This window comes from Halichondria panicea, chromosome 4 (genome assembly GCF_963675165.1).
Source record: "Halichondria panicea chromosome 4, odHalPani1.1, whole genome shotgun sequence".
NCBI classification, from domain to species: Eukaryota; Metazoa; Porifera; class Demospongiae; order Suberitida; family Halichondriidae; genus Halichondria; species Halichondria panicea.
Genome location: NC_087380.1, coordinates 615124 through 638951, shown reverse-complemented (window position 1 = coordinate 638951; position 23828 = coordinate 615124). Strand labels below are relative to the sequence as shown.

Sequence of the window (23828 nt, the reverse complement as noted above, 5' to 3'; positions counted from 1 at the left end):
GACATCAAGAGAATCTACGTTTTCTCAAGCAATGAGTTACGAGTTGGGGCCTAGAATCAGAGAAGTCCAGCAGCCTGCTAAATCTTTTTGAAACGTAATTTGAAGGCATTCAATCATCCTGAAGTTGCCCTGGGTCACTGTAATTGTGCTGCAGCACAACTGGCAACTCCCCAGGCCTTTGTGAAGCAGCTCCCTATGTGCATCTTTTGTGTACTCACTCTGTGCATTTTCTGTGTACAAATTTCTATTATTGATTTATTAAATATTTTTGCCGACCACAAATATACAATGAAAATTTGACGCATGCGCAGACAACTAGTACCAGGCCCAGTTGTTCGCCTAACCGTTATAAAAGCGAAAACTCGGCCTGGGATCGAGGCTAGTAACTTAGCCTCCTTCACTAGCCTCCCCTGAAGAGAAGGCCTGCTACTAACTGCTTGCGCATGCGCAACATTATTGGATATTTGTTCCCGTAAAATGTCCTATAATACTGAATTTATCACGAAAATATTCTGACAAAGTATTGAAGTCATACACAGAGCTATTTAGCCAGCTAGCTAGCTAGCTAGAGACAAAGCTGTAGTTTTGTCGTACAGCTATGCACAACTATTTTCTTTCTGATAGAGCCAGTAGCAGTATAGTAGACTTTCACCAAAGTTAGTATTAGATGGGCGTGGCCTGTCCATTAGGCTATTGTCAGCTTTCACTCCCTTCAGACGATTGTCATCCACACTGTTGCAGGCTGTGGGTCTTTTGTTAGCATAGCAGGCTACGGGTAGCTATCAGCTCTTTCTCAGAGATGGGCTAGAAACCTTCAATCGAACTTTCTATCTACTTCCTTCAATCCACTTCCGTTCGTTGTGACGTCTTTGTTTTACTGAGCATACACGTTGTTATCCTGTGTTAGCCGGTATCTGGCTAATGGTTAGCGCATGCGCAAGCAGTCGATACCAGGCCTCTCTTCGAGGAAGAGCGGCCTGGAATCGAGGCTACTAGTAACTATGCTTTTAATATTCCATAATAATTATATAATTGTTGTATGAACCACTAATTTCATATTCTAAATATTCGTACAGCTCAGAATGGTGATGTAAAACCTATTACGCATTTCTATAATACGAAAAAATAGGAAAATTTAGAAAATAACTCTATAACGGTACAATGCTCTAGCTCTCTCTCTTGCTGTGTAGGTGAGTGAGAGTGGTGTCCACCGTCCACACGTTGCTGGTATCCATGGTCGCGAGGATGACGGCGCCTACTCCATCGTGTTAGGGGATACAATGATGACCAGGATAATGGTGAGGAGTTCACGTACTCTGGGAGTGGAGGTCGCGACCTCTCGGGCAACAAGCGGACAGCCTAACAGCTGTCGATGGACCAGAAGCTCACAGCCATGAACAGGTATACACATCATTGGATCGAATCAGTCGCCGTAACTTAAAGTTCTAATTATCCGATTCACTCAGTTATTTTATGATTTTTTAAAAGCTTAGAGCGAGCCCTTTCAGGTGGCATGCTCATGATCAATTGTTGGCAATTTTCCAGAACACTGTTTCAGCTGCCCCAACTGTCGTCATGACCTGGGCAAGGACTATGCCATGACAGTCAACAAGTCCTTACAGGCAGTACTATTGGACCTGTTCCCTGGATACAATGGAGGGAGATGACACTACACACACTAACTGGAACCTTGCAGTTCTATAGAATAACACTGTTCAGTGGTAGACAGCCTTGACTAGAAACACAGAGCAAGGATTGAACTGCAGTGTTTCAAGCCTCATGAACATGTAATAAGTAACTTAGACTGCTAGCTAGCTCAGGTCAATATGACAATAGCACAAAACATAGTCTACAAACATTTTTTGAGTGCTGTATTGCTATTTTACTGTGTACAAATTGTCAAGATAATTCAAAAGTTTAATAGTGCTTGTAGGAAGTAAAAATATGAGCCATATTCCATACTTCTCTGGGGGAAGTAAAATATGGCTCATATTCACTGGAAATCACCTAGGCTGTAGGATACGGAGTGAATTAGCCTCCTTCACAAGGCCTACGAGGAAGAGCGGCCTGGGATCGAGGCTAGGGTTGAATCAGTAAATAAAAACAGCAAACTGACCTTTTGACTAGCAATGAATAACATTAAAAATCATAAGTGGGATTGTGCCATCCAGACTCTGTTGAAAACATTGGTGAACGTGATCCTTTACTATCTACGCTATAGCGCTATTGGCTACAGGACTAAGGAGAATGTTCCCCTCAAGGTTATTTCTCTGCTGTCTGCTGGGAAGTGTTTCTCTTGTGTATGGACAACCTTTGAGTGAGTTGATATGCAGTGCAGCAACTTATAGTTGTGCTGTATTCAGGGGCGGATCCTGAAAAGGGGGGGCAGTTTGTATTAAAAAAAGGTCAACACTTAAGCCCAGCCAGTGTAGCTTTTCAGATCATGGATTAATTGATGACAGTATGACATACATAGTAGCAAGAGATAGCAGAAATGGATGGAATCATCTTGCTCTTCAGCTTCAAAAGTCTACAACTAGAGATCGTCTGCATGCTGCAATAATTGATTGCTGCTCTAAGCCACACCCACTTTGTGAGCTAGTTTTATTCGAGCTGGTCAGAAAGGGGGGGCACGTGCCCCTTGTGCCCTGCACTGGATCCGCCACTGGTATTATGCAAACTATAGTAAATTGCTACTGGTGTAATCAAGAGCTAGTACATAAAACTAGTATTATACATTTGGTACCAGAGCATCCAATTATTACATCAAATACTGCAAATCTATAGGTTTGCTCTATATTTGTTTACTGGTCCTCTAAATCTTATTCTAGTCAATGAAACTAGTATATAGATTTGGTATCAGAGCATCAATTATTACATTAATGGCATACAGTTCGACTTGCATCACCCAATGAGCCTGGTAGCACTGACCACACTGGAGAGATCATCTCGTTCTCTGATTTTGGACCAAGAATTGGTACTAATCCACCAGCCTGGTATTGCTACACCTTAGACCCTAGTGGTGTAGTGTGGCAGCTCCCTGATGGGAGTGGTGTGCCCATAGGCATCCCGAACAATGCCAACACAGCTGCAGTTGGGGACGAACTGCTCATCACTGGTGTTCCTGGAGTTGCCATTGTTCTGCATCGTGGTCCCACACACTTCAGTCCTGATGGAGAACACTGCTGTGTGAGGGTTAACATTGACCCCAATTTGAGGAGATGTGTCACCTTCAGTGAGTGCTGACTATATTGTCTATGTCCAATACTAACCCCCACCCCCACAGCTCCCTGCCCCACACTGAGTCCACTGTCTAATGGAATGATTTCGTACAATGCAACCACCAACATGGCCACCTACACCTGTGACACTGGGTACACCATCAGTGGAGCTACTCCGATAACTTGTATGAGTGATGGCACTAGTGCTGGTACCTGGTCTCCATCACCACCTACAGTTACTTGTGCATGTGAGTACTAACTGTACTGTTTCCTTCTGATTATAGCGCCAAAAGTGCAACATTATTACCCGAGGCGCGCGTGGGTGGCCACGAGTATAGTAGTCGTTTGGTTTGTCTGTTTATCTGTTTGTAATTTCTGGGTCTGCTCACCTGGCTGCCACAGCACTGCGTTTATAGCATGGATAGCCTTCACACAGTAAGTTATTAGTTTTAACAATTGTAGATTTCGATGTTAGAGCTTTGTTGTCGAATAAAAGCGAGCAAAAACCATTAAAGAAGCTTGAACTTGCACGTTGGCAGCTAGCTAGCTAACTACACGCGGCCTTTATTCGAGGCACCCTCCGTATTTACAGCTGAAGTTATCCCATACCAAAAGCAGTGGAAATGGGTCACTACAATAGAATTGTGACTTGTCTGTTGCTCTGTTAGCTGACTCTGGGATCACTCTAGTCGAGCGGCGGCGCCCGACTAGGATCACTCCATCCAAGAGTCATACTTCTCTGCCTTTCCTACTGGCAGTTGTAAATGAATAACATTAGTGAATCATCACTATGTTATTCATTGCAAATTTGATTTCACAGTTTATACAACAGCATGTGGTTGCGACGTAAGTTGGAGAAACGCCCCCTATGGTTTTAAGTGGAGTTGCGTACTTTTCCTAATGAACTCTTGATACAAACCATCTATTATAGCCAAGTGCTACTTTTACTTTTACTGTATATTTTACTTTTACTGTATATATTTTGCTGGTGAAAAGCCTTTGCGAATGAGCCAAATCAGCAGAAAAATTGACCCCTTTGAGTGCGTTCTGGTAAGGATCGTGTGTATTTATCAGTATTTTATTGCTGTGAATTGATCAATCCTCACAAATTTCGCATATGTTTGATGTTCGTAAACATTCTAGTAATACGGTAGTATAGAGTTAAGACTTAAGAGCACGAGTCGAGCTAGTAACTATACCGCAATACCTCGATTTAAAGCGACCCTCCAAATATGCGACACCCTGGAGCTTCTGACCTCTAAGAATAGCGACAGCTGCGTTGAATAGATATTTCACAGTTTGGCACTGCGTTGAATTATGTCACGTTCTAAATAGAAGTAAATGTAGCCACTCCCTATAGCCTCGATTGTAGCCTACTGGAAAAGCAGACTTTGGGTGAGTTGATTGCAGTGTAATACTGCAAACTATTTTTATATGTAGTGTAATACTATTAAATCTTGTGGCATATCTTCTAAAGTAAAAGTGATATGATCTATTTGAGTGCAAGTACTGAAAGTTCAACTATTGGCACTTCCATTGGACCACCACCTGTTACATCACATGACATCATCAATATAAAATGGCTGTCTGAAGATGTGTACTTTCGAAAATATGTTAGGAATAGAAGTAGCTTATTTGTTTGAGTTAAGATCTGAAATTTGTTGTGCATGTACCTGAGTATATTGTTCAACTTGTAAGCTTCAACAGAAGTCTGGGCTACTAGTAAGTTCTGAGAAATACTGCATTTTGTTGTTTTTTGGTGGCAAATATGTTAGGAATACAACTTTCGATTTTATGTCATTCGATTTCTCTTGATATTTCATTCAAAAGATGAGCAATATACTCAGGTACATGCACAACAAATTTCACATCTTAACTCAAACAAATAAGCTACTTTTATTACTAACATATTTTCGGAAGTACACATCTTCAGACAGCCGATTTATATTGATGATGTCACATGATGTAACAGGAGGTGGTCCAATGGAAGCGCCAATAGTTGAACTTTCAGTACCTGCACTCAAATAGATCACATCACCTAAACTTCAAAAGATATGCAACAAACTGTGAAAAAAAAACTACTCTCTTTGATTGTTGCACTGTATAGATTTGGTATCAGAGCATCAATTATTGTATTATTGGCATACAGCTCGACTGGCATCACCCACTGAGCCCCCTGGCACTGACCACACTGGAGAGATCATCTCGTTCTCTGATGTTGGATCAGGAGTTGGTACTGATCCACGAGCCTGGTATTGCTACACTGAACCTGCTGGTGCAGTGTGGCAGGGTCCTGGTGGGAGCACATTGCCCATAGTTCGCGACAGGGATGCAGTTGATGACGAACTGTTCATCAGTAGTGTTGATTTTACTGCCGTTGTTTTGCATCGTGGTCCCTCACACTTCAGTCCTGATGGAGAACACTGCTGTGTGAGGATTGCTGAAGGCCCTGCAGAGAGGAGATGTCTCACCTTCAGTGAGTGCTGACTACATTGTCTATGTCCAATACCCCCACCCCCCACAGCTCCCTGCCCCACACTGAGTTCCCTGTCTAATGGAAGGATCTCGTATGATGCAGCCACCAACATGGCCACCTACACCTGTGACACTGGGTACACCATCAGTGGAGCTACTCCGATAACTTGTATGAGTGATGGCACTAGTGCTGGTACCTGGTCTCCATCACCACCTACAGTTACTTGTGCATGTGAGTACTCTGTACTGTTTCCTTCTGATTATAGCGCCACAGAAGAGCAAAATTTTTTTATTTCTGGAATTATTTTTTGCTGGTGTTTAGAACGAAATCGAGGCTATATACATACAAACCATCTATTATAGCCAAGTGCTACTCTTACAATAACTGTATTACTAGAATATTTTGCTGGTGAAAAACCTTTGCAAATGAGCCAAATGAGCAGAAAAATTGACCCTTTTAGATCTAACTATAGTGCGTTCTGGTAAGGATCATGTGTATATTTACCAGTGTTTTATTGTTGTGAATTGATCAATCCTCGCAAAGTTCGCATATATATCTGATGCTCGCAAAATATTCTAGTCAAGTGTATAGAGGATACCTTATAATTACGATAATTACATGCAGTTGTTGACTGTAATGGCCTCGCTAACCCCTCTAGTGGAGCAGTGGACACATCCTCTGGAACCACTTTCATGATGACTGCTACCTACACCTGTAACACTGGATACACTCTCATTGGAGCAAACACTCGGACTTGTGGTATTGATGGACAGTGGACTCCAGATGCTCCAACCTGTTTACGTACGCAAGTTATTAGCAACATCAATTGTATGTTAACAGTAGCCGTGCATAATTCATTTTGGTACACCTGTTGTCATCATTCTGTCATCTCAGTGGATGGAACTATACATTGTTCTGATGTTTACAGAGTTGGTGATCATCCCCAGTGGTGTTCCAATGGCTGGTCAGAGTTTCTCCCTCACTTGTTCTCTGAGTGGAGGGGCCTCTCTACAACCCACCCTCTCCTACCAGTGGACGAGGGAGGGAGGGTCACTCATGACCAGCACAGCAACCCTCAACTTTGACACTCTCTATTTGTCAGACGCTGGTCAGTACAGCTGTCAGGTCATCCTCACCTCCAGTCAACTTGAGGGGGAACACACTGTAGCTGCTCACTACACCATTGAGTTCATGAGTAAGTTGAAAAGCATATACATTTCCATTAAACAATCACGTCCAGGGTTTCATCTAGTGAATCTTCCCCCCCCAAAACACTCATCTTCCCCCCCAAAATATTTGTATAATAATGACATCATCACATTAGTACTGTCTATGATGTGGAATATGTAACTAGATCTACTGTGATGTACTAGCATGTAATAGGGGTGTGGTCAACAAATGTGCGAGTGGCCAAACATTTGGCGGCGTGCGTAAACCTCCCCCCCCCCCAAACTTTTAATCCTAGATGAAACCCTGACGCCCAATTAAGATTGTGTATATAGGTAGTGTTGATACGTATACAGATTTGATTATGGTAAACATATTATAATAGCACTCAACATCCAAGTTCGTTTGGATGGAGTAACAAATTGCGAGGTGTACATTGACTTAGAGACAATGGCCAAAGCCAGTGACATCACTACCAGACTATCTCAAGGTGTTGAAGGATTGTGTGCTTGTGGGTTCAGCCCCTCCTTTCTCACTGACGAGTTCATTGATTGTTTTGACAGCTCCTCTAGTCATGTGACCTACAGAGCTGTGCTGACTCGAACAGAAACTGTATCTGCTGTGGAACTCATTTCTTTAATTGAACAATGGATTAGCGACACTTCAAGCATCATAGTACAAAGTACCCGACTTGGTTTGACAAACACTTGCCCTGTGGTGATCACTGACAGAGACGGTCCAGAGTGCCCTGAGGATATCACTAATCGGACAACTGCTACTACCTCACCCACAGAGAGTGTAGTGGTCAATGTTGGTGCAGTGGCTGGTGGGGTGGTTGCTGGAGGTTTGGCCATTGCTGTGTTATCACTGATTGTAATAGTGCTGGTTATGTTGAGGCGACGGAGGTCTGGATCCAAGGACATGAGTGATGAGAAGACAAGCAGGCAACCAACAGAGTGAGTGTTAGTGTGCATGGTCTGTGAATGAAGTAGCTGTACAGTGCATATATGGTGTGATTGTATAGAGACCTTTTCTGCCCATGTGTGCATGTATATATATAGGATTCCATTCTTCTATTTCCCTTACAGACTACCCACAGTGGTGATGAGTCATCTCCCCTCCCAAGATTACGAGGAGTTGAGCAAACTACAGGAGGAGGCTACCTATGAGGTGGTGGACCAGCCACGCCCCCCTCCTCCTGCAGGCTACCAGCTCTCAGCTTGTGCAGCTTATGTACCCACTACTTACTTCAACACAGAGAACAAGTAGACACTATGTAAAGTCTAGTAGTTTGTCAATGTACAATGTTTCACAAGTATAGAGTTTGTCAATGTACAATGTTTCACAAGTATAGAGTTTGTCGATGTACAATGTTTCACAAGTATATAGAGTTTGTCAATGTACAATGTTTCATGTAATTTAGGAAGTTGATATTTATTTTATGTTTTATTCCTTTCTCTTGTATGGATCTGTTCTGTTTGCCCTTGAAGATGTAATGCATGCAGGGAACAAGTAGCTAGTCCTATATACTGAGAAAGGAACACAAAGTCCATGAAAGTTATCACACAGGCGCACAGACTAGACACTGCAGAGCATGTTAAGAGTCTAAACTATAGCTAGAATTGGAGCTATAATAGTGCCCTAGAATACCTGGACAGCTGAAGGAAGTCTTAATACTGCAAATTAACTATAGTTACCATTATAGGGAAATAATTATATATGCACTAGGTCTTGTGCATATATTAATATGTGCCTCGACTCCAGGCTAGTGCTATACTGGTGTAATCTAGATCTAGTAGATGAAACGAGTGCAGGCAGAGCATCAATTGTATTAATGGCATACAGTTCGACTGGCAGCATCCAAGGAGCCCGATGGCACTGCATGAACACACTGGAGAAATCATATCGTTCTCTGATGTTGGATCAAGAGTTGGTAACTGATCCACGAGCCTGGTATTGCTACACCAACCCTGGTAGTACGTACATCGTGGCAGGGTCCTGGTGGGAGTACATTGTCCACAATTTTCAACAGACCTGCAGTTAATGACAAACTGTCCTGCTGTTCCCATATCAACCACTATACCAGCTAAGTGAACATAGACTAAAGCATATTTTTTAATCAGTTTGTGCACTTCACAATGCAATTGCTGGTTAAGGTTGTACTTGAATTCTGGATGGTAAAGGTATTGTACTGCACTGCATGTACTGTAGTAGTAGTACTGTATACTGCATGTACACAATGTTTTGGTTTCTTTGTTTCCCTCCCTAAGGCTGGTCTGCTGAGTCGTATCCAGGAGACATTCAACTGCATCGTGTGTCAGGAAGTGGTCTACCAGCCCGTCACTACCACCTGCAGCCACAACATCTGTAAGTTGTTGGGAAACCAGAGATCACTAATGCACTGCGTCATTAGTACATGCATTGTATATATATATAGAGTACAAGGGGGTATTATGAGACCTCTAAATGTTTCTGACCCCCCTGTCTTGCAGTAATCTTGAGGGAGCTAAATAACCTGTTCACTAACTACTATGGTCAATAGGCTTGCATGCAAGCAAAAATAAATTAGTGACAGTGCTTTGTTCGCAGCTAATGCTAGCATTTAGTGTTCAAAGTGATTCGGGTATTATGAGACAGGGGGGGGTATTATGAGACACCATTGCAATTAATTAATTTTAACGCTAATTGGCTGTTATAACATAATGTGGAACTTTCTGATATGTAATATAGTGATTATTCTGCCTATAAAAACAGTTACTCCTGTTTTAACAGATACCTAGTGAATTTTACTACAAACATTTGGCACCCACTTAAATTTGGTCACTTAAAATGTTTTTTCCAATTAAATTCTGTACTTAAACAAACTATGGTATCTTTGTCAACACAAGCATACAACTCCAAATTTCTGTTGGAAAAAATACTAGAGTGGTAGTGCTATTAAATGCAGACAGAATAGCTGAAGCACTCCTGTTTTAAACAGCTGTCTCATAGTTGGTTCCGTCTCATAATACCTTCTTCTACTCTATGTGTGGCTTCATAATGGAAACCTTTTTTCTAGTTTCATAGACCTTTTTTAAATGCATCAATTTCTGTGCATCCATATATAATTATAATTAGTAAACTGCATGGTTTTGCTTTGAGTATCTTATGTAAGTGTACACTATCACACTGCGTCCCTCACTTACCCCCGCCCCCCGCCCCCCACACACACACACATGCACACACACACACCCACATACTAGACGTGTCTGAGTCGTTCCTTCAAGGTGGACGTGTACAGCTGCCCCAACTGTCGTCATGACCTGGGCAAGGACTATGCCATGACAGTCAACAAGTCTCTACAGGCAGTACTATTGGACCTGTTCCCTGGGTACAATGGAGGGAGATAACACTATACACACACTAACTGGGACCACTGAACAGTGTTATTCTATAGAACTGCAATGTAGACATGTCATGTGCACACTTCCTTATCCATGACTTTGTATAGTGTGTGCTTTCAGTATGACAGATTCGCAAGAATGCAATTGAGCAATATCAGCTAACCTTATAGCAAGAGTTTATTTAATATAGGATGAATAATGAACTCTTGGCTACAAGAATAATGAGAATGTTCCCCTCAAGATTATTTCTCTGCTGTCTGCTGGGAAGTGCTTCCCTAGTGTATGGGCAGGCTTTGAGTGAGTTGATATAGATCATGCATAGATACTATCATGCAGTCAGCTATAATTATGGCTAAGCTAATAGCTGTGCTATTGGATAGTAGATGAAACAAGTATTATAGGTTTGGTATCAGAGCATCAATTATTGTATTATGGCATACAGCTGGACTGGCAGCATCCAATGAATTCGGTGATGGCACTGACCACACTGGAGAGATCATCTCATTCACTGATGTTGGATCAGGAGCTAGTGGTACACCACGCCCCTGGCTTTGCTTCACCGAAGATACTGGTAGTGTATTGTGGCTGTTCCCCAATGGGAGTGCATTGCAACTTGAAAGTAGAGTGTTGGCAGTTGAGGACGAAGTGTTCATCAGAGATGTTCCTGATTTTGGCGTTGTTCTGCATCGTGGTCCCGCACACTTCAGTCCTGATGGAGAACACTGCTGTGTGAGGACTGCCACCAATGAGAGGAGATGTGTCACCTTCAGTGAGTGCTGACTATATTGTCTATGTCCAATACTAACCCCCACCCCCCACAGCTCCCTGCCCCACACTGAGTCCCCTGTCTAATGGAATGATCTCATACGATGCAACCACCAACATGGCCACCTACACCTGTGACACTGGGTACACCATCAGTGGAGCTACTCCGATAACTTGTATGAGTACTGGTACTACTAGTGCTGGTACCTGGTCTCCACCACCACCTACACTTACTTGTACAAGTAAGACTAGACTAGTCAGTAGTTCATTGTGTGTATAAGCTATGGCTTCCCAACACAGTCGTCACCTGCCCTGTCCTAACCTCCCCTACCAATGGAGCCTTGTCCACCACTAGTCGGGACTACCTCACTGTTGTTACATACAGCTGTGATACTGGCTACGTCCTCACTGGTAATAGTGGTAGTGCTAGAACATGTCAAGCTGACGGTGTGTGGTCAGGAGTGGCACCAACATTTACTTGTCCACGTGAGTTAGCAATGGTGGGTTAGAAGTAATGGTGATCAAGCATCTCCCCACAGCTGTTGACTGTGGACCACTGACTATTAATAATGGACTAGTCAGTACATCCTCTGGAACCATCTTCATGATGACTGCTACCTACACCTGTGACACTGGATACGTCCGTGTTGGTAGTGAGAGCAGAACTTGTGGAGCAAGTGGAACAAGTGGAGCAACTACACTAACTGATGGAGTGTGGAGTCCAGCTGCACCAGTTTGTGAACGTATGCATGTGATTAAATGTTTCACTATGACTGACACCTCCCTCCTCTCCCATTCAGCTGTCTCCTGTGGCAACCCTCCTACTGTTACCAATAGTGGCAGGACTTCTACTGGTACAACATTTGGAGAGACGACCACCTACACCTGCAACACTGGGTACCAATGGTCAGGATCAGCCATGATAACTTGTCTTGCTAGTGGGAGCTGGAGTACAGCACCAGTGTGTACAGGTAAGACACATCACTGAAGGTATTGTATCAGACTATTTCCCACAGCCCTCTGTGATGACCTTCCTTCACTGGTCAATGTAATGATTAGCTATGGCTCTAGTACCTCACCACACCTTCAGGGAACCATGGCTACACAGAGCTGTGTCACTGGGTACATCGTGTTAGCTGGTGGAGGCACTAGGACCTGTCAGTCTGATAGATCATGGAGTGGATCATCCCTCACTTGTACACGTATGTACTCAAACTAACGACTTTATGAGTTATATAACTAAATGCTATTTCTATTCAGTGATTTGCCCCAACGTCCAACTACCGGCCAATGGAGTGGTGACCTACAGCGACGTCGCCATTCCCAGAGCTGTGGGTTCCACGGTTACCTACAGCTGTGTCTTGGGGTATGAATTCAGTGGAGGTGTACCAAGGACCTGTAGTGTCAGTGGGTGGACTGATGGTGGTAATTCAACTTGTACAGGTTAGAAGTTTAATAGGCACATTGTACACATGTAATGTTGTTCCTTACAGTAGTTAGCTGTGGATCATTGGATGATCCTATCAATGGAAGAGTCACTACAGCAGGGACCATCTACCAAAGCAGTGCTACCTACACCTGTAACACTGGCTACACACGTAGTGGAGATATGACCAGGGTTTGTCAGGCTAATGGAGACTGGAGTGGGTCAGAACCTTCCTGTAATCGTGAGTATGACATCAATATCAAATACAAATTTATTTTTGTCGTTTAGCTGTCAACTGTGGTTCCCTGGACGCCCCCTCCAATGGAGCAGTGGACACATCCTCTGGAACCACCTTCATGATGACTGCTACCTACACCTGTAACACTGGATACACTCTGGTTGGAACTGTGACCAGGACTTGTCAGGCTAATACAACATGGAGCCTCACTGCACCCACCTGTACTGGTATGCCTCGTGTAGTAGTCAAGTGTATAGATGGTACCTTATAACGAACACAGTTACAAATTGTGAATTTTTTCTGCTGATTTGTAATCGTGAGTAAGATTTATTGTTTGGGTGTCACAAGTTATTGTTATAGCTGTTGATGGTGAAAACGATCAACTTATTTCCATTTAGTGATTTGCCCCAACCTTGGCGTACCAACCAATGGAGGAGTGACGTACAGTGACACCACCATCCCCAGAGCTATGGACTCCATTGCCACCTACAGCTGTGTGACTGGGTATGACTTCAGTGGGACACTATCAAGGACTTGTACTACCACTGGGTGGAGTGCGCTAATTGGTGGTACTCCTACCTGTACAGGTTGGTGAATGGCAAAAAATGCTACTGTGGAGAATACTGTTCCTCATATGTAAAGATCATATCTGTATATTGTATTCATGCAGCTATTTGTCAGGATCTTCCCTCACCTGCTAATGGAGTGATTAGCTATGATACGATGTTCTCCCCAAGACCAGCGGGGACAGTGGCCACCTACACCTGTGACACTGGGTACGATATCTTTGGTCCCAGAACAAGAACATGTCAATCAGACAATACCTGGAGTGGAGGAGACACTGTCTGTCAAGGTATCTTCCTTTATTGCTTGTCCCTTTAGTGTACATGACTTATCTTACAGCAAGCTGTCCTGCTCTCACTCTATCAAATGGTGACATCACTTACACTATGGACAACCCTCCTATCCCAGTGGGTAGAGTGGCTACCCACATCTGTAGTGACTCGTTTGTGCTCTCTGGTGATGCTACCAGGACATGTACTGACAGTGCTAGTGGAGGAATGTGGAGTGGATCAATGCTAACATGTATTGGTAAGCTATTATCTTCAATTAAAATCCCTATAATTATGGTATCTTTACAGGAACATGTGAGGACCTACCCAGCATCACTAATGGAGTCATTACCTATTCATCAACCTCTCCTCCACGTACTGATGGGAGTACTGCCACTTACTCTTGTGGGATGGGATTTTTGCTGCGTGGAGACAATAATTATGAGAACATGTCAACCAGACCGTAGCTGGAGTGGGACTGAGCCATTCTGTCAAAGTCAGTTCTCACACATGTGTTACTTTCTTCCTACCTTTATAGGCATTGCAAAAACAGTACATGAATCTATACCGTATAGCGGGTAATTTTCGTGGGCAAGCTGACCTCCACGAAATTGTCCCCACAAAAATGTAGGTGTGGCTTACCGGAACGCATACAATGCAGTGCAGACAATGAAATGTTTACTTCCGTGAATCTCTGTTTTCGAGGTTGAACGAATTTTTTACCCCACCCGCTATATTTTGTTGTTGTCTATAGCCTCTCATGTGTTGCTGTAGCAGCTTTGTTTATTCTGCTATAGTGAAAGTGAACAAAGCTTCTTTACATTATTATTGTTTTGTTTACACCCACTCTCTTCCATCCAGCCATACAAGTGGTGATCAGCCCCAGTGGAGGTCCAATGGCTGGTCAGAGTTTCTCCCTCACTTGTTCCCTGAGTGGAGGGGCCTCTCTACAACCCACTCTCTCCTACTAGTGGACGAGGGAGGGAGGGTCACTCATGACCAGCACAGCAACCCTCAACTTTGACACTCTCTACTTGTCAGACGCTGGTCAGTACAGCTGTCAGGTCATCCTCACCTCCAGTCAGCTTGAGGGGGAACACACTGTAGCTGCTCACTACACCATTGAGTTCATGAGTAAGTGTAATGTTGTTTTTGTAGCTGTTGATTCAATTTCACACGAACAATGTAAACAGACTAGTTGTTATGTGAATCTCCCAATGATGTATATATAGCTTTATTGGCATCAGGCTTCTTTTCCAACTATTCCACATTCCATAGGCCTGCACATTCAACTTGGTCTGGAGGGAATAACAAACTGCAGAGTGTACACTGAACTAGACGCTGATATGAAAACAGATGACATCACCAATAGTCTGACACAAGGCATTGAAAGCCAGTGTGCCTGTGGATTTAACTCCTCCCTCATTTTGAATTCATTCATGGTTTGTTTTGACGACTCCCCTAGTCATGTGACCTACCGAGCTGTGCTCACTGGAACAGAGAGTGTATCCACCATACAACTGGCTAGGCTAATGGAACAGTGGGTTGAGAATGATCCAATCGTTGTGGTGCAGAGAGCAGGCCTCAGTGTAACTAACAGTTGTCCGATTGTCATTGCTAACCTCAATAATCCAGAGTGCCCTGAGGACATCACTAATCGGACGCAGGTGGCTACTCCAACATCTTCTATAGCTATTACCTCAGAGTCACCCACAGAGAGTGTAGTGGTCAATGTTGGTGCAGTGGCTGGTGGGGTGGTTGCTGGAGTCTTGGCCATTGCTGTGCTAGTACTGATCATATTGCTTGTGCTGGTTATGTTGAGGCAACGGAGGTCTGGATCCAAGGACATGAGTGATGAGAGGACAGGCAGCCAACCAACACAGTGAGTGTTAGTGTGCATGGTCTGTGAATGAAGTAGCTGTACATACCAGTGTGGTTGTATAGAGACCTTCTGCCCTTATACTAGAATAATTATAATTACCCGAGGCGCGTGGGCAGCCACGGGTATAGTATAGTAGTCCGTTGGTCTTTTTTGTTACCCGAGGCGCGCGTGGGCGGCCACGGGTATAGTAGTCTGTTGGTTTGTTACCCGAGGCGCGCGTGGGCGGCCACGGGTATAGTAGTCCGTTGGTCTGTTTGTTTGTTTGTTTGTAATGTGTGAGTCTACTCACCTGCATGCCATGGCACTGCGTTTACAGCATGGATAGCCTTCATACAACAAGTTATTAATTTTAATAGTGGCAGAATTTCATGTTAAACCTTCGTTGTCTAATAAAAACGAGCAAAAGCTAAGAAGCTTGTGACTGGGTCTGCTTACCTGGATGCTCTAGCACTGCGTTTACAGCATGGGTAGCCTCCACACAACAAGTCAGTACTTCTAATAGTGGCAGCTTTCGGTGTTAAAGCTTCGTTGTCTAATAAAAGCCAGCAAAATGTAGCTTGAACAGAACTTGCACATGCGTTACTTATAACTGAAGTGATCCTGTACCAGGTCCAGAAACAATGGAACAGGGTCACTAAAGTAGAAAGCTGTATATACCAGGAACAATATTGGAACAGGGTCACTAAACCAGAAAGCTTGCTTTAGCTGACTGGGATCCATGCAGGACCTGGAGCCATACTTCTCTGAGACTCCATGCTTCTTTGCTGTGATCCTAATCCACAGTGCATATATTTATAGTACTACTACCTGTTCTCAAATGTTTCAGCATGCCTCCAGTCTGGTTTAGTTTTATTGCTCCTGAGTTGCTGTGCAAGTCATGCATGATGATGATAACAACATCACTATATGCACTGCATTATATCAGTCTTCTGGTTTCTTTATAATCATGTCACCAGCCGAGGGTTTGCACTTTAGTGCTCTAGTTTGTCTGTTTGTTTGTTTGTTTGTTTGTAACAAGTATATCTACTCACCTGGATGCCATAGCACTGCGTTTACAGCATAGATAGTCTTTACACAACAATATCTTGGTTTAAATAGTGGCAGATTTTGATGTTAAAGCTTCTTTGTCGAATAAAAGCGAGCAAAAGCTAAGAAGCTTAAACTTACGTGGCCTTGAGTCAAGGTACAGGATCACTTCAGCTGAAAATACGTAGTCAAGGCTTGATTACGTATTTTCAGCTGAAGTGATCCCGTACCAGGAACATTAACAATTGAATATTAAAGGGTCAAGAAAGTAGAATTGTGACTAGACTGGTTGTTGACTGACTCTGGATCCTATACTCTAGCCTGGAAGGAGCCATACTTCTCTTAGTCTAAGACTCCAGGCTTCTTTGCTGTGATTATTATTTATTATTAGATCATGTTTGTCATAAATACTGCAATCTGATTGGTTAGAGGAAATGTTCTATCCAATTTAGAAAATCATGTACTTCAATAGAAAATCATGTACTTCACTTAGAAAATCATGTAGCAAAGATTAGATAAGAACATTCAAATCTGATTGGCTAAATACTCATGGTTGCTATGATCTAAAATGCTTAGACACTGTTTAGGAAGTTTCCACATGATTTAGAAGTCCTCAGGGCTAGTAGAACCCTCACTGCGTTCGGGATACTACAACCAGCCCTTTGGGCTTCTAAATCATGTAGAAACTTCCTAAACAGTGTCTAACTATTATTTATAATAAACTTTTCAGTAGCGCTTAAAACGTTGTACACTGTAGTGAGAGTAAGTAGCCCACTGCCAGTCTTGGACTTCTTAAAAGTCCAGCTGGTTAACTATTTAGGGTGGATGAGACAGTTAGAGCAGGGACATTTGACATGGTATGTACACAGGTTGTCTGGATCAAAGTTTTTAATAAAATTTTCCCAGAAGAACTTGGACAGGAGACTCTCTATTCCACGATACGACATCTGAAGATCAATGCGTGGCATTGCGTTCCACAGACGCACTACTCTATTGAAATAAAAGTGTCTTGCCTTATTACATCTTGTATAGTTGTGTGCCAGTCTGTGGTCACTGCCTAGTCTTGTCGAAGTAGTGACGAAGCGAATGTGGTTTAGGATGTTGAAGTTGTCCTGTGGTTGTTTGAGGTTTTTAACCAGGAACAGTAAATCCATGTACCACTCAATGTTTCAGCATGCCTCCAGTCTGGTTTAGTTTTATTGCTCTTGAGTTGCTGTGCTCGTCATACATGCTACATGCACTGCATTATATTACTCTTCTGGTTTCTTTATTACCCGAGGCGCGCGTGGGCGACCACGGGTATAGTAGTCGTTACCCGAGGCGCGCGTGGGCGGCCACGGGTATAGTAGTATGTTGGTCTGTTTGTTACCCGAGGCGCGTGGGAGGCCACGGGTATAGTAGTCTGTTGGTTTGTTTGTTTGTTTGTTTGTTTGTCTGTTTGTCACGAGTATATCTACTCACCTGGATGCCACAGCACTGTGTTTACAACATGGATAGCCTTCACACAACAATATCTTGGTTTAAATAGGGACAGATTGTGGTGTTAAAGCTTCTTTGTCAAGCAAAAGCTAAGAAGCTTGTGACTGGGTCTGCTTACCTGGATGCTCTCATGAATGCTGTTAAAAGCATGGGTAGCCTCCACACAACAAGTTAGTACTTCTAATTGTGGCAGCTTTCGGTGTTAAAGCTTCGTTGTCAAATAGAAGCGAGCAAAATGTAGCTGCCACAAAAAAGCGAACTTTGATGAAGCTAAGGCCATTCTTCAATGTCTCTCTACTGAGTCCTTCCCCTCGGATGATGTTAACACTCTCTGGACACAATGGCTAGATTTTTTTACACTAACTATGTCTAAAACAATCCCATCCAAAATCATCAAACACAGGCATCGTCTACCTTATCTTACAAACAACCTCATGAATGCTGTTAAAAGAAAACTCAAACTCTTCAAACAAGCTAAGCTACTCAAATCAGAGCTAGCATGGTCCAAGTACACCAGTGCTCGGAACAAAACGTTGGCTGCCCTGAGATCTGCAAAATCCAAATTCTTTAAGTGCCTAGCAGGAAAACTGAATTCCCCTAGAGATTTCTGGTCAGCATACAACAAACTCTCTCCGTCAAAAAACAGGACACCAGCTGAACTGAAAAACAATAATTCTACAGCAACAACCTCGCTCGAAAAAGCTGACATGCTGAACAGTGCATTTGCCTCATTCTTTACCTCACCAACTGCATCCTGCAGTACTCCTGAGGAAATGTCAACACCTAACTGCTCACTCAGTGACATTGAGTGCACCCAAGAGGAAGTCCACCATCTCTTATCTTCTTGCAAACCAAACACTGCCTCCGGTCCGGATGGCATTTCTAGCCAGATGATCCGAGGGACTGCTACTGCTATTTCCCCAACAATCACCAAGATATTCAATAGATCACTCAAGCAAAGCAGAGTCCCTGACCTGTGGAAAGTCTCCAATGTTACTCCTATTCCGAAGGATGGGGATCCTACTTCTCCTAGCAACTACCGACCGATATCTCTCCTATCATTAATCTCAAAAGCTCTGGAAAGGATTGTACACAAGAGAATCTCAAAGTTCTTATACTCAAACAAGCTCCTGTCAAACTGCCAGTTTGGCTTCAGACCAAAATCTTCAACTCAAGAAGCCCTCCTATCTGTCACTAACGACTGGCACAAACTTCTAGAAAATGATCACCAAGTGGCAACTGTGTTCTTTGACGTCAAGAAAGCATTTGACTCAGTACCCCACCCACAGATCATATCCTCTCTCCAAGCCGTAGGCATTTGTGGCAACCTACTGCATTGGACAAAAGACTATCTTACCAACAGAGAGCAAAGGGTAGTCCTGGAGGAACTATGTCAGACCCTGTTGCAGTGACCTCAGGTGTCCCACAAGGGTCAATCTTAGGACCGCTATTATTCAACATTTTCATGAACTCAATTGCTAACATCAACCTGTCCACCAATGCCAAACTCATTCTATACGCAGACGATATCCTTCTCTACAAGCCCATAAACTCGACAATTGAAACTCAGGACCTACAGGGAGATGTCAATGAAATAAACTCCTGGATGCAATCTCACGGCCTCACAGCAAACCACTCCAAGACCAAACTGCTTACAATAACTCGCTCTACACGCACTATCCCAATGAATATAGATATAAACAACCATCGGATCTCCCCATGTGATACTGTAAAGTACCTTGGTGTTACTATCAATAATGATCTAAAATGGGCATGTCACATACACAACACCTGCAAGAAGGCCAAACAACATCTTGGCTTCATCCATCGCAACTTCCATAAATCACCACCTCAGATCAGGAACCAGATCTACCGCACGGCTGTTCTGCCTAAGTTAGACTATTGCGGTGCAGTCTGGGACCCTCATCACCACACAGATATAAAAAAACTGGAAAGCGTCCAAAAATTTGCAGGGAAAATTGTAACGAAGCAGTGGAGGGCAGAATACCCTGACCTGCTTGCCTCCTTAAACTGGAAACCTCTGTCATCTCGAAGGAAAAACCAAAAACTGAAAGTCTGCTTTAATATACTTAACAATTTATCTATAATATCTCCCAATGTTTTCACCCTCCATCCTCGCCCTTCCCCCCGTCACCCTCGTAATCAAATTATTTTTAAACCATATGTTAAAACCCTAGCCCATAGACATTCCTTTTTTGTAAGCGTAATCCCCATTTGGAATTCCCTTCCCCTAAATGTTATCAGTAGCCCTAGCCCATCTGCTTTTAAATTATCCCTGTCAAAATTATAGCAATAAGTTAAAAATTTTTTTTTTCCTTTTTTCTTTTTTTCACTTAAGTAGAACTGCACCTGCACCTTTACTTTTTGGTTATGGACTGACTTCATTATTAGCTTCATTTAGCTACCTTGTCATATCCTGTATGCTTCCTCTGCATCAAACATTATAAAGAAAAAAAAAAAAAAAAAAAAAAAAAAGCTTGAACAGAACTTGCACATGCGTTACTTATAACTGAAGTGATCCTGTACCAGGTCCAGGAACAATGGAACAGGGTCACTAAAGTAGAAAGCTGTATATACCAGGAACAATGGAACAGGGTTACTAAAGTAGAAAGCTTGCTTTAGCTGACTGGGATCCTACTCCATGCAGGACCTGGAGCCCTACTTCTCTGAGACTCCAGGCTTCTTTGCTGTGATCCTAATCCAGTGTGAATATACCTATAGTACCAACACTACCTGTTCTCAATGTTTCAGCATGCCTCCAGTGTCTGGTTTAGTTTTATTACTCCTGAGTTGCTGTGCAAGTCATGCATGATATGCACTGCATTATATCACTCTTCTGGTTTCTTTATAATCATGTCACCAGCCGAGGGTTTGCACTTTAGTGCTCTAGTTACCCGAGGCGCGCGTGGGCGGCCACGGGTATAGTAGTCCGTTGGTCTGTTTGTTTGTTTGTAATGTGTGAGTCTACTCACCTGCATGCCATGGCACTGCGTTTACAGCATGGATAGCCTTCATACAACAAGTTATTAATTTTAATAGTGGCAGAATTTCATGTTAAACCTTCGTTGTCAAATAAAAACAGAGCAAAAGCTAAGAAGCTTGTGACTGGGTCTGCTTACCTGGATGCTCTAGCACTGCGTTTACAGCATGGGTAGCCTCCACACAACAAGTCAGTACTTCTAATAGTGGCAGCTTTCGGTGTTAAAGCTTCGTTGTCTAATAAAAGCGAGCAAAATGTAGCTTGAACAGAACTTGCACATGCGTTACTTATAACTGAAGTGATCCTGTACCAGGTCCAGAAACAATGGAACAGGGTCACTAAAGTAAAAAGCTGTATATACCAGGAACAATATTGGAACAGGGTCACTAAACCAGAAAGCTTGCTTTAGCTGACTGGGATCCATACTTCTCTGAGACTCCATGCTTCTTTGCTGTGATCCTAATCCACAGTGCATATATTTATAGTACTACTACCTGTTCTCAAATGTTTCAGCATGCCTCCAGTCTGGTTTAGTTTTATTGCTCCTGAGTTGCTGTGCAAGTCATGCATGATGATGATAACAACATCACTATATGCACTGCATTATATCAGTCTTCTGGTTTCTTTATAATCATGTCACCAGCCGAAGGTTTGCACTTTAGTGCTCTAGTTTGTTTGTTTGTTTGTTTGTCACAGGTATATCTACTCACCTGGATGCCACAGTGCTGCGTTTACAGCATAGATAGCCTTCACAGAACAATAATTATCTTGATTTAAATAGTGGCAGATTTTGATGTTAAAGCTTCTTTGTCGAGCAAAAGCTAAGAAGCTTGAATAAGCTTGTGACTAGGTCTGCTTACCTGGATGTTCTAGCACTGCGTTTACAGCATAAGTAGCCTCCACACAACAAGTTAGTACTTTTGATAGTGGCAGCTTTCGGTGTTAAAGCTCCTTTGTCTAATAAAAGCGAGCAAAATGTAGCTTGAACAGAACTTGCACATGCGTTACTTATAACTGAAGTGATCCTGTACCAAGAACGATGGAACAGGGTCACTAAAGTAGAAAGCTGTATATACCAGGAACAATGGAACAGGGTCACTAAAGTAGAAGCTTGAATTATAGCATAGATAGTAGCTCCTGCTGCTGGCTGGGATCCTACTCCATGCAGAACCTGGAGCCATACTTCTCTGAGACTCCAGGCTTCTTTACTGTGATCCTAATCCACAGTGCTATAGTACCACTACCTGTTCTGAAATGTTTCAGCATGCCTCCAGTCTGGTTTAGTTTTATTGCTCCTGAGTTGCTGTGCAAGTCCTACATGATAACAACATCACTATATGCACTGCATTATATTTCTGGTTTCTTTTTAATCATGTCACCAGCCGAGGGTTTGCACTTTAGTGCTCTAGTTTGGTTTGTCTGTTTGTAATTTCTGGATCTGCTCACCTGGCTGCCACAGCACTACGTTTATAGCATGGATAGCCTTCACACAGTAAGTTATTAGTTTTAACAATGGTAGATTTCGCTGTTAGAGCTTTGTTGTCGAATAAAAGCGAGCAAAAACTAAGAAGCTTGAACTTGCACGTTGGCAGCTAGATCTTTACTGCACGCGGCCTTTATTCGAGGCAACCTCCGTATTTACAGCTGAAGTGATCCAGTACCAAAAACAGTGGAAAAGGGTCACTACAATAGAAAGCTAGAATTGTGACTTGTTTGCTGTTAGCTGACTCCTCTGAGACTCCAGGCTTCTTTGCTGTGATCCTAGACTAGGACCTAGTTCACCTCATACAACTAAAACTCTGTTCTCAATGTTTCATGCCTCCAGTCTGGTTTAGTTTTATTGCTCCCGAGTTGCTGTGCTAGACATCTCAGTCATACATCACTATATATACATGCACTGCATTATATCACTCTTCTGGTTTCTTTATAATCATGTCACCAGCCGAGGGTTTGCACTTCAGTGCTCTAGTTTCTTTGTTTGTCACAGGTATATCTACTCACCTGGGTACCACAGCGCTGCGTTTACAGCATGTATAGCCTTCACAGAACAATATCTTGGTTTAAATAGTGACAGATTTTGATGTTAAAGCTTCTTTGTCGAGCAAAAGCTAAGAAGCTTGAACTTGCATGTTGGCACTAGCTAGCTACACGTGGCCTTGATTACGTAGTTGCAGCTGAAGTGATCCGTACCTGGAACAATTGATAGTAGAAAGCTAAAATTGTGACTGGTTGTTGGCTGACTCTCGATCCTATATACTCCAGCCTGGCAGGAGCCATATATACCTCTCTAAGTCTAAGACTCCAGGCTTCTTTGCTGTGATCCCAGTCCACAGTACATGTCTCATGTGACATGTACCACTCAATGTTTCAGCATGCCTCCAATCTGGTTTAGTTTTATTGCTCTTGAGTTGCTGTGCTAGTCATACATGCTACATGCACTGCATCATCACTCTTCTGGTTTCTTTATTATCGTATATATCATATCACCAGCTGAGGGTTTGCACTTTAGTGCTCTAGTTATGTACATGTGAGTCCATATATTATTCTATTTCGTGCAGACTACCCCCAGTGGTGATGAGTCATCTCCCCTCCCATGATTACGAGGAGTTGAGCAAACTACAAAAGGAGGCTGCCTATGAGGTGGTGGACCAGCCACGCCCCCCTCCTCCTGCAGACTACCAGCTCTCAGCCTGTGCAGCTTATGCATCCACTGACTGCAACACAGAGAACAAGTAGACACTATAAAAACACAGTCTAGTTTGTCAATGTAGATCTATGTGTCACTGTTTCATGTAGTCGTATTGTAGTTTTAGGCCACTGTTAGTTGCATACTTGTTTCAGATGAGAATACTAGCTCGACCCGATGAGGGAGGGAGGTCTTTATTACCCATTATCCCATTATTTGATGACGTCATATCCTGTTTTTTTAAC

General features: G+C 43.0%; 4 protein-coding genes across 9 annotated transcripts in view; all 4 read left to right on the top strand.

The window, feature by feature from the left end:
- The window catches only part of LOC135334819 (CUB and sushi domain-containing protein 3-like), a 20810-nt gene extending 6309 nt beyond the window's left edge, over positions 1 to 14501 (top strand). For both annotated transcript variants that reach the window (XM_064530160.1, XM_064530159.1), the window contains 4 exons: positions 13347 to 13529; positions 13580 to 13768; positions 13819 to 14005; positions 14371 to 14501. In XM_064530160.1, the coding sequence (XP_064386230.1) occupies positions 13347 to 13529; positions 13580 to 13768; positions 13819 to 13976 (530 nt within the window). In that variant the 3' untranslated portion in view covers positions 13977 to 14005; positions 14371 to 14501. The remainder of the gene's footprint in view (positions 1 to 13346; positions 13530 to 13579; positions 13769 to 13818; positions 14006 to 14370) is intronic.
- The window catches only part of LOC135334825 (P-selectin-like), a 53451-nt gene that overhangs the window by 8031 nt on the left and 21592 nt on the right, over positions 1 to 23828 (top strand). For all 3 annotated transcript variants that reach the window (XM_064530171.1, XM_064530170.1, XM_064530169.1), the window contains exon 2: positions 10690 to 11016. In XM_064530171.1, coding sequence (XP_064386241.1) covers positions 10690 to 11016 — 327 coding nt within the window. The remainder of the gene's footprint in view (positions 1 to 10689; positions 11017 to 23828) is intronic.
- The window catches only part of LOC135334769 (uncharacterized), a 41416-nt gene that overhangs the window by 7704 nt on the left and 9884 nt on the right, over positions 1 to 23828 (top strand). The window contains exons 1-6 of one of the 3 annotated variants that reach the window (XM_064530073.1): positions 2154 to 2317; positions 2894 to 3235; positions 3287 to 3469; positions 5371 to 5697; positions 11069 to 11254; positions 11313 to 11498. In XM_064530073.1, coding sequence (XP_064386143.1) covers positions 2248 to 2317; positions 2894 to 3235; positions 3287 to 3469; positions 5371 to 5697; positions 11069 to 11254; positions 11313 to 11498 — 1294 coding nt within the window. In that variant the 5' untranslated portion in view covers positions 2154 to 2247. Of the gene's footprint in view, positions 1 to 2153; positions 2318 to 2893; positions 3236 to 3286; positions 3470 to 4562; positions 4617 to 5370; positions 5698 to 11068; positions 11255 to 11312; positions 11499 to 23828 lie in introns of those variants that run through there. The other 2 variants (XM_064530076.1, XM_064530077.1) reach the window with 2 other exon arrangements.
- LOC135334839 (uncharacterized) lies at positions 14476 to 23828 on the top strand. The gene is made up of 3 exons (XM_064530198.1): positions 14476 to 14643; positions 14788 to 15391; positions 23456 to 23828. The coding sequence occupies exons 1-3, from the start codon at positions 14505 to 14507 to the stop codon at positions 23631 to 23633; spliced, it is 921 nt and encodes a 306-aa protein (XP_064386268.1). The 5' UTR covers positions 14476 to 14504; the 3' UTR covers positions 23634 to 23828.

Bases quoted from the DNA above. Each gene is read 5' to 3' on its own strand.
- LOC135334839 (XM_064530198.1), top strand. From the start codon at position 14,505: ATGACCAGCACAGCAACCCTCAACTTTGACACTCTCTACTTGTCAGAC. The intron at 14,644-14,787 runs GTAAGTGTAATG...CACATTCCATAG, and splicing joins CTACACCATTGAGTTCATGA to GCCTGCACATTCAACTTGGT. The intron at 15,392-23,455 runs GTGAGTGTTAGT...TATTTCGTGCAG, and splicing joins ACAGGCAGCCAACCAACACA to ACTACCCCCAGTGGTGATGA.